Source organism: Antedon bifida, chromosome 9 (assembly GCF_963402885.1).
Source record: "Antedon bifida chromosome 9, ecAntBifi1.1, whole genome shotgun sequence".
Lineage (NCBI taxonomy): Eukaryota > Metazoa > Echinodermata > Crinoidea > Comatulida > Antedonidae > Antedon > Antedon bifida.
The window spans coordinates 13,974,091-13,984,935 of NC_136234.1; the positions used below are offsets into that span (position 1 = coordinate 13,974,091).

Sequence of the window (10,845 nt, forward strand, 5' to 3'; positions counted from 1 at the left end):
CTAGTGTTTTAATTTCAGAGAAAATAAATATTGTTTTTTTCTATATATGTAAAATAAATCTTGTAGGTATAATGCGTAGGCCATTACTAGGTATTGGGTAACCAGTGTCATTCCTGGGTTACAGAATTGGATGAAAACAAAAATAATCCGAATACAACTTTTTACCTTGTAGTGTAAAGGGGTATTAGGCTACAATATATACCCTTATTGCATTTAAGGGTTTATATCTATATATGACGTAATTTAATTTCAACTATTTAAATCATTAATTAACAACAGCCTTTATTAGGATGGTTTTCATTAAAAATATAAACATTACTTATTTGTATAATATTTATCTGGACACAGCACAAGTTTAGCTTGGTAGTGTAAAAAGGTTATATGATATACACCGGGAATATAGAGTACATTATTGAATTTACATTGTATCTAAAAATATTTGAATTTCACACCATATTTGGTATTTCAGCATTTAAGGGTTTATATCTACTTATGACTTAATTTAATTTGGTAGTGTAAAAGGGTTAGATGATATACACCGGGAATATAGAGTACATTATTGAATTTACATTGTATCTAAAAATATTTTAATTTCACACCCTATTTGGTATTTCAGCATTTAAGGGTTTATATCTACTTATGACTTAATTTAATTCCAACTATTTAAATCATTAATTACCCATAAATAATTAACAATAGCTTTTATTAGGATGGTTTTCATTAAAAATATAAATAATTGTTTTATTTTGGGTTCATTTGACTGTCTGTGATTCACTTCCTACACATTTTAGCTTTGTTCATTTTTTTGCCAAAAGACACTGGCTGTCAGTTTTAATTACACATTTTAATGATATTAATTAGGTTGCAGGAAGTTATTGGTTATATAATTGCAATGCTTATGTAATGTATATGTAATTCCATGTTCATTGTGATATGCATTTCCTGCATTTAATTATTTGAATTCTTTTGTTTTCAGTCTTTCAATTCTTTGAATAGCCTTAAAAGACCTGAATCTATTGGTAAGTACTAGATAAGCATTTGTTATAGAATACCAAGCCTGTAGCCATGATTGTTACAGGGTGTGGGAGAGGTTGGGAGTAAGGGGTTACTGGCTAGATATTTAAGGAAATTTCTAGGCTTATCCTAGAAATTTACCTTCTGGCTAAATAGCATTGACCAAAAATTGTATATTCGCTAACAATTTATTTTGGTGAGGAAATTTCAAAATGAATATAAATTTGTTTTCTCAATTTTAGTTACGTATCGTTCAAACGAGTCCTACGAAATGAGAGCAAATCAAAGCTGTCCTGTTACTATGAACATTGTGTCTGAACCTGTCTTGCCTGGTAGCATGACCCCTAGAGGTCAAGAAGAAAACCAACCAATAGTAATGCAACGAATTGATAACCTAATGGTTAGTAATTTTTATTTTTTATCAACGATCGTTTATTTTCAGGTACCAGTCAAAATCTATTACAAATACATATAGTTTTTTATAATTTATAAATCCATATTTAAGCATTTATGTAGACTCGTATATTTATAACATGTTCAATAAAATGGAAGAATGTTTAAAGAATCATAAAGCGATCATGTTGAAAACATGTCTCAATAATTAAGTCAACATTGTATTTGCTGCTTTAAATACACATGCAGACGTTATTTACATATTTTACATACAGAAAATGACAATGTTCTAATAGTAGAATTTCTAACACTTGACAGGACTTTGTAGCAGTGGTAGAGCATAACTAGTTCTAACTTCTATTACCTTGTTTGTTATGTACTTCTTTAAATTTAAATCTTTGAATTAATGTATCTATTTTCTTATGTTTGTAGTCAACAACACAGCTAGATTCTCGTGGCGTGTCTCAGCAAGGAGTTCACGTTAGAAGAGACCAACTCACTCGGGAAACAAGCAATAGATACGCAGTTAGACCTGAACCACGAAAGAAACCGGTATCAGCTTGGTCTAACGCTAGAAACTTTTCAGTGAGTTAAAATGACTATAATATCAAAATAAAATTGTGGATGACTCTTGTTTAGTTATAAATTATAAGTTTAAAAAACTATATTTTTGATTGTTTAATTGTTTTTAAAAATTAATTTCAAGATGTAATTTCCCCCAAAAACATGAAAATGAAGATTAATAAAAAAATACTTTTGAATAGGCTATTTCACATTTTTAATAAAGTTAATTACTTCCGTAGAAAAAAAAACGTAAAAAATATAACAAATAAGACAAAATAAACGGTTACATAAACTCATTGACTTCCAGTCAATCTGACTATTTTTTGTTTAAATTACAGATTTTTCCGTTCCAATTTTTGGTCAAAGTGACATTAAAATGGCATATTCAACAAAAACAAACAAATTATTTTTTCAGGGGGACAATATATCTTTAAATTCATTTTAACCACAAGAAAGTATCGTAAAGAAAGTTTTTCCTTTCAAGCGTATATAATAAGTTAACAATGTACTTAAAGTAGCATTGTTTTTTCCCCTATTCATAAAATAAGGAATTTGAACTCTGTAACAAAATACATACTTTGATTGGGATTATCCGCATCATTAGGACTTTCCTTACACTCAAATAGTTGTGTTCCTTTGGTTGTTCAGCTGGAAAAATTGTTACAAAGTAACAAATAGTGTGAAAATATGGAACTTGTGCAACATTTTTGTACCAAGCTAAATAGTGTATTTAATGAGGGTGGGAAGAAAGGGGAATTTATAATACATAACAAACAATTTGATTTAATGATGTCATTGAATATTTTACCTGTGAGAGGATAATGGTATTGTAGTTTTAAAATGTTGTTTAAAGTTATTTTCTTTTTCTTTTTTCAACAAATTGATATTAATGATAATAATAATCTTTATATTTTATTCATTCATTCATACACATTTATTCGGTTATTTGACAATAACTGGGGCCCGCACTAGAAGCAATAGCTTGTGTCATGAGGTAGTGGTGAATTAGTTTCTATCTAGCAATATTATATTTACTGTATATCTTTCAATTGTTTAATACAGTCTACTCATTTACATACCCCCCAATCTGAGAGTTGTTTGTAAATGAAAAAAAAGGTTCGGAAAAAAGCACCCGCAATTAAAAATGATATATAATATGTCAGGATATAGAAAAAACATTGTTTAATGAAATAAAATGTTGATTGTTATTGTTTGCTTTGTGATTTTGTTTCTATTCTCAATTCTTAATATATCTTTTTTTTGGCAGAAATCAAGACCTCAAGTGAGGGAGGAGTTATCAATGACTGTGGAAGATAGACTAAAAAACTTGTTGGATAGTCCAGCTCCAGGGGGCAGCATTCATTATCAGGTATTTATTATTGCTATAGCGCAATGGTAAGAGAATTGTTAGTGGCATGGGGTCAAGGTCTGCCTTTACGTATCGTAAGCAATTTGATACTTTAAGCTCTCTCTACACATCAAAATTTATGTGACAACAAAATGTGATGTGCCCATATATGGACATGATGATGTCATATCAGTACCATATTTGGGTATTACTACCATATTTAGACACATCACACTTTTTTTGTCAAACTAGTTTGATAAAGTAGACAAAGCTTAACTCTCTTTGCATCATTGACGTAAAACTGTAATATGCTAAAGCCTTTGTTTTATATACCCGATTAAACTAATTAAAATAAAATAATGAGTCATCAAAATTTTTTTCAGTGATTTTTCTTAATTTTTTATTTCACTTATTACAGGAAAACTTTGATGACGGTGAATTGATTCAACCGCCCCCGCCCCAAGCAAGATATAACTATGGTTACGTGGATGACGAAGACGAAAATAACAATATGGATGATGAAAACAAAATAAATGATATGTTAGATAACCCAAATAAGTTCAAAGCGCCAACTGACTGGGATCGATATGTTTCAGGATACATAGTGAGTTTAATTACTGTAGGGTGGTCTGTACATGAAATTTGGGGAGAGGAGAAAAAAAACCATTTATATATCAATTAATCAATAGAACCCCCATTAAGGGGACAAATTCAGAAACCAAGAAAGTGTCTTCTTAATAAGGGTTTATTTATGGTAATAATTGTTTCAATTTTAACATTTTACAGCCGTCACATGCTGAGGAAAAACTGGAAGGCCCAAGAGCTCAAGCATTGCTCGATCGGCCCAAGATATCACCCAGAGAAGAAACGCCAACTCAGAGACCAGACCCTACTTTCAAATCACCCCCAACTCAACACATGGGACAAAACAGACATGAAAACAATTTACCAGGATATTTTAGTAGCAATAATGAACAGGAAAGGTACGCTTAATAAAGGTCTTATACCAACATTTTAAAATTATCTATAATACTTTTTTGCAGTAATGTTCGTAATATGTAGTTATAAACGTACTCCTTGGTAACCTTATATTATATACATTATATTTGCAGCAATAGACAAGTCTTGCAAAACGCGAACATTTCTAGTAAACACACTTTTTTAATAAATCGTAAAAAAATTTAAATGTTGATTTTTCGTTTGCCTATCTTGGTATTGGTAAGTGTTTCTTCAAAATAACAGACCAAACATTTTGGCAAATTTAAGACCAATGTGGATCAAATTAGTATTTGAAATGACGGGTACCTATCTCTTGTATGTTAACAACAGTGAAAACTCATGAGGTAGATTTTGTTAAGTATACTTGTCACAGCAATTTATGGCGACCGTCGCAACGGCGACGGGCAATACGGTGAGCGCGCGGCGAAATCGTAAATCTCGCAATTGTTTTGAAATCATATGTACATCTCTAATACGTTGTCAAAATATGGTTTATCATTAAAGTTGCCATTTAATATTGATTTTATTATATTAATGATAATAATAATGATTTTTCCCCAACAGATTAAACTCAACATATCCTATTTACAGTGAACCAAATCAGGGACAGTATCCATCTTGGTATAAACCTCATCAGAACACAACATCACACTACCAGACCTCACAGGTAATTTATGTAGTGAATCACAAATTGTACTATTCAATCAAAATGCATTTTGCTCTCCTGTATACTCAGTATTGTAGTACATAATTTAAAATACATTTTGTATTTTTTATATTTTATATTGTTCTAATATATGTATATCTAGAATTCAGTGCACCTAGTTGCCCACAGGGAAGTGGGGGGGGGGGGGGGTCTATCAAATATGCATACCCAGATGTAAAAAAAAACTTCTTGGCAACACACTCCCATTTTTTAGTTTTTAAAATAACTTTTTTTTGTTTACTAGAATTTGAATCCACAATACACCACCAAAGATGGACACTTCCAAAAATATCTGCCAAGCTACCAAGAACACATCAACAGACAGACGCCAGACATAACCAGACAAACGGGACAAATGAGGATAAACAACTGGTGGAAGGAATATGAAGGACATCCACAGCAGTACAATGGTGAAAGAGATGGCAGAGATTACAACCTGGAGACGGACCAGTATAAAGAATCAGAGATGGCACAGGAAAAGAAGCGAAAGCTTCCATATGTGAATCAAGTTAATAATCAAAGTGAATTTGATGACTCTAAAATGGCTAAGCTACGTGAAAGAAATTCAATGCAAGAAAGAATATCGTATTATGATGACTTAAATTCACGAAATCATATTTCCGGATTACCTACTGATGAATTTCCAACGCCGCAGTATAACAGTACTCCATATATGCAACCGCCACCGCAGCCTGAGTTTCAACCACGGCATGATCATTTGTTCGGTAATAAGTATTATTACGATGATTCCCCTGATTTTGATTTAAACTATGAGCCCAGTGACTGCTCTTCCAGGTCTCATACGCCGACACTTCCACTGTTGTCACCAGGGAACACACCTCCTTCCTCTGTCGGTAGCTCTCCCATACTTGGCAGGTGTCGGAGATCTTTAAGCATTGGTGGACTGCCAGAGTCAATGCAAGAAAGACTTTTGAAGTTGGCATATTCAGGAAATACCAAAGAGAATTCAAGTAGAGAAGTAGTGAAGACGCCACTTGAATTAGAAAAATCAAAGAAGAAAACAAGCCGCAAACCATCATTTTTATCTTTTTCACAGCGTAAAGGTAAGTGTGAGAACCACAGAATATATTTCTGATTTCTTTTTATTTCTTATTTATTATGAAAAAGGTGTGTAAAATTTAGCCTAAAAAATAAATGTATACATTATCCAGTTGTTTTGCTGTATCCAGAGAAAATTGGAAAAAATGTCAAGTTTATCTGGAGATGACTCAAAATATTGGGATTATCAGGAGATAAGAGAAGAGGTCTAAATAATATATTTTTATTTCATACACATCAACCAGCAAAAAACTCGCCAATTACAAGATGGATAAACTATAATTATCATGCTTATTCTAATAACTAAGTCTCATTGAGGCATTTGAGGGAGTCGAGTAGAAAGAGTTGTGAGTTATACATTTGACTAATTCATATCCAAGCTACAGCTCCACTATATCAACCAATTGTTCCATTTGTATTGTGCCATTCCATCAATGATTCTCATATAATAGTATTAAGCTCTGTCTACACTATCAAACTTTATGTAACAAAAATGTGATATCACTACCATTAGGCATACCACACTTTTTTTGACAAACTAGTTTGATAGTGTAGACAGAGCTTTAGAATAGTAACTGTAATTGAATATTATAAATTTATGTCTTTGTAGTAATCAAAAAAAGAGTAGAAGCTGACGAAAACCACGAAGACCCAGAAGACTCGGCAAGCGAGAGTGTAATGGACACAAGAAGGAACGCCAGTGAACTAGAACAGAAGGAAGTGGAGACGTCACCACTAAATGCTGACACTGTAAGAGCTCAGTTACTTCAACTTGAAACCATGTACAAAGACATTATTCAACTAATCGGTACAGAGAAGCAATCAGAGAAATCTTCAAAGAAGAATTTTCTAAGAAGACGGAATTTGAGCAAACCATCAACTCCGAGAGGAATCACAAAATCTAAATGTAAATATTTTAATTTCTTTAGAAGTAGGAATTAATTATTAATGATGTGGTAAATGAATGACATTTGAAAATTGAAAAAAAGTTCCACAAATATTGTAGGCAACTGTTTCTTTGTTTTCTAATCTAATTTCATAGTTGTATTGGCATTTTATTTTAATATTTGTAGTGTAAATAGAACAAATTGTTCTGCATACAGTATATTCTATTTTTAGCCTATTGAACACGTAATTATGTAAAGCCGAGTTAAGATACTATAGTAAATATCTTTTAGCTGGAGGCAGCCGACCATCAAAACAACGAGAACGTGATCTGAAAACCGTCAACAAAAGGTTCTCTCGAGTTGAATCGCATGTCGTTACCCTGGCTAGAAGTGTGGCGCACCTCTCCTCAGAGTTACGCACACAAAGCTCTGTGCTTCGTGAAGTGGAATTACTGAGGCATGAGGTGAACCAGTTACGAGATATGCAAATGATGAATGTCAATGAATTATTATCATCACCGAAATTCCGACCTATTTTACCTCAGTGTGCAAACCCTCAAAGAATAAAGAAACTAACAAAGTAAGTATTGATCTTTCCATAGTCAGTTTTCAAATCGACATCAGGCACTCTGAGGGTATATATATCGGATCTGAAATGTTTTGACCTAGAGGCATTTCGGCCTAGTTTGCCCAGGGCATCTAGGCCAACTTTTTAGGCCAAAACGTCTCTGTGTCAAATTGAATTGAATTTTATGAGTTGAAAGATTGACTATTCTTTTGTATGAGGCAAAGCCGAGTTTAGCAAAATCAGACCATGGACCTATAAATTAGAATTTAGGTCCATGATCAGACTTTCAACTTATGGAAATATAATACCCATTCATACCAATTCATACTTGTACCATGCTTGTACAGTATACTGTATCAACCCAATCTCATGAGGACAAGGCTAATAAAAAATACAACACACTAATTGTTGACAGGGGAGTGTTATTAAATATGTAGCTCCTCCTACTAAAATCATCATATAGTTTTGATTGAATCTGATTGTCTATTAAGTGTACAGTAGGTATGCAGGAAATAGTTGGATTATTTCCTTAATAGTGTAGGTTTTACCTCTTGATTCAGACCATATCCTGCACTCAAATTTATCTTTGCATTAAAATTACTGTATATACAGTACTATATATACAGTACTGTAAAAGCATCTTTCCATTAAACAAATCGTTAAAACTCTTGCACACTGGTACGGTCATCTAATAAGACTCTCAGATAATACACATGCAAAATTAGCTCTAGTGGAAGATAACAAGAAAGTAAAAAGACCGTTTGTATGGACAAAAATGATACAGGATGACTTGAAAACAGTTTTAAATTACACTGGCCCACTTAAGACACACATGGCCCACGACAGGAATAAATGGCACAATTTGGTAGAATGCACTATGTCTAACGACGATGAAGTGTATTTGATATATAGTCACCTAATCATCAAAAAGAGCAATGTAAATCCATGGTTAACTGGCCTACTTTGGTTAACTCTCAAGTGCGAGGTGTAACAGGTCTAATGCTAATCCGCAGCCTAGAGGTCAGCATACAAAAATGTGTACGGCACATATATAAATTTAATATACTTTTAGTCTGAACATACCCTTATACCTCTAAATCCTAGCCACCATATTAAATTTTACATTTCTTTTTTAGATTTTTTGGTGAAGAACCGCCACTTCTGGCCATGTTTCTCAAGGAATTAGGTTATCAGGTAAGTTTGTAACAGAAAAAATATTTTTAAAATACTTTTGAAATCTTTCTAATCACATTAGTACTGATAATAGATTACAATCATTAATATTAATGACACTGACAATGATGACAATAATTATGATTATCATATTTTTCAGAAATACGCTGCAAATTTCGAGAAAGAAGGAATTGGTATGATTGAGCTTCCGTACTTAAGTGAAGAACGATTAGAAAGTATTGGCGTTCCTATTGGCCCACGTCTACGAATTCTACAAGAGGCTCAACTAATTGTCTAATAGTTTTTTGGTGCTCAGAGCAATTTCAGTTATATACAAAGACTTGATGTCCATTTCACGCTGTGTCATGAACAAACTATTGAATACTAAGCTATGAGTTTATGCAAAGCAACTGAAGAAAGTTAAATTTGGTCAACTAAAGACATTAGACTTGATTCACATTCATATTTGGTCATGATTAGCTATCATGATTAAGCCAGCCAGTTTTATGGCCTGGTTCACACTAAAAGACTGCAAACCAGATCTTGCTATTGGAGATCACTTGCTATAGGTTGATTCACATTCATCTTGGTCATGATTAGCTATCATGATTAAGCCAGCCAGTTTTATGGCCTGGTTCACACTAAAAGACTGCAAACCAGATCTTGCTTTTGGAGATCACTTGCTATAGGTTGATTCACCTTCATCTTTGGTCATGATTAGCTATCATGATTAAGCCAGTCAGTTTTATGGCCTGGTTCACAGACTGCAAACCAGATCTTGCTTTTGGAGATCACTTGATATAGGTTGATTCACATTCATCTTTTGGTTACGCTTAGCTATCATGATTAAGCCAGCCTTGTTCACACTAACACTAGCAGCTATCATAGTTGTTTGAGAGCAAATAGTATGATAAATTCATTGTATATTTATCATTTTAATCCATTTCTTGGTTTTATTCAAACTTTTAAATTTATATATTTGCCAAACACACCATCATGGTATCCAGAAAATCAGCATTTAATTTTTTGTTGTTATTTTACTGACAAATTAGAAGTATATATTTGTAAATATCTTTGACAATGTTTTATACAACTTTAAAGAGAATATGATTGTAAATATGTTTTTTTATTGTTTTTAAAATTCAGCAGGAATAAACAAAAAGGGTGCTGATTAGTTTTATAGAATAGTTTGTGTTACTTTTTCTTAAATCTGATCTGACAATGAAGTTCGTGTAAGGGGGTGGAGGAGGGGGAAGCTAGGGCAGGGAAGGGCAAGATAAGACAGGGGAGGTCTGGCATAATATGGGCAGAGGAGCAAGATAAAGAAGGGAAAAGTATTGTAGGAGTGAAAGATGCGATTGGGTATCTTCAAAAACACCATAGGAAAGCACATTGAAATGAAATACATAATTTGTCTGTCTTTAAAAGATTTTCCATAATTATGCTAGAATATTTATTTATACAGTACTATACTAAGTTTTCATTAAATAAGAAGCACTGATTATCATGTAACAATTTACATACTGCGATATTTCTATTTTTTGCAAAATCTGAAAAGACTGAGCTGAATTTATATTTCTTACAATAAAATATTTTGGTAGGCCAATAATTGTTCAGTTTTTCTCATTTGGTTGTGTTGTGATTTTTAAATTTATTCAATAACTAGTTGTTATTAAGGAACATTTGCACGGTGAGAATCGAATGCGTTGATTATTGCGCAGGCAGGCATATTAATATTTTCATCTACTTTTGTGACGTGAAACAAATGCGCAGCCAATCACAACTCGGGAATGTTTTATTCAAGTGAATATATTTGCTAATAGAAAACATGCTTTATAATTTCCCATTTTAGAAAATAAGTAAATTAATTCAATATCTTCTGGAATATTATTTAAAAAATATATCTAAATTTATCCAACAATAGTAAAAAGGTTTTCAAATTGTATATGTATAATTAATGGTAAAAGCACCTTCAATTAGTACTCTTCATATTTTTAACATGTTTACACACAATTGACATTGATTTTAATTATCCACTATCAATGTATCATTAAAAGGACAAAAGTAGGCCTATGAAAATGAAAGTTTGGTATATAGAGTTCAATGGTTTTAAATGAATTTTATTTCCGTGAGT

At 32.4% G+C, this 10,845-nt stretch overlaps 1 protein-coding gene across 1 annotated transcript in view; it reads left to right on the forward strand.

The window, feature by feature from the left end:
- The window catches only part of LOC144851879 (uncharacterized), a 29,350-nt gene extending 19,388 nt beyond the window's left edge, over positions 1 to 9,962 (forward strand). The window contains exons 6-17 of the mRNA XM_078709530.1: positions 977 to 1,019; positions 1,257 to 1,414; positions 1,840 to 1,992; positions 3,239 to 3,340; positions 3,738 to 3,923; positions 4,106 to 4,302; positions 4,883 to 4,985; positions 5,269 to 6,088; positions 6,694 to 6,990; positions 7,262 to 7,550; positions 8,675 to 8,732; positions 8,872 to 9,962. Coding sequence (XP_078565656.1) covers positions 977 to 1,019; positions 1,257 to 1,414; positions 1,840 to 1,992; positions 3,239 to 3,340; positions 3,738 to 3,923; positions 4,106 to 4,302; positions 4,883 to 4,985; positions 5,269 to 6,088; positions 6,694 to 6,990; positions 7,262 to 7,550; positions 8,675 to 8,732; positions 8,872 to 9,009 — 2,544 coding nt within the window. The 3' untranslated portion in view covers positions 9,010 to 9,962. The remainder of the gene's footprint in view (positions 1 to 976; positions 1,020 to 1,256; positions 1,415 to 1,839; positions 1,993 to 3,238; positions 3,341 to 3,737; positions 3,924 to 4,105; positions 4,303 to 4,882; positions 4,986 to 5,268; positions 6,089 to 6,693; positions 6,991 to 7,261; positions 7,551 to 8,674; positions 8,733 to 8,871) is intronic.
- Positions 9,963 to 10,845: the final 883 nt, after the last annotated feature.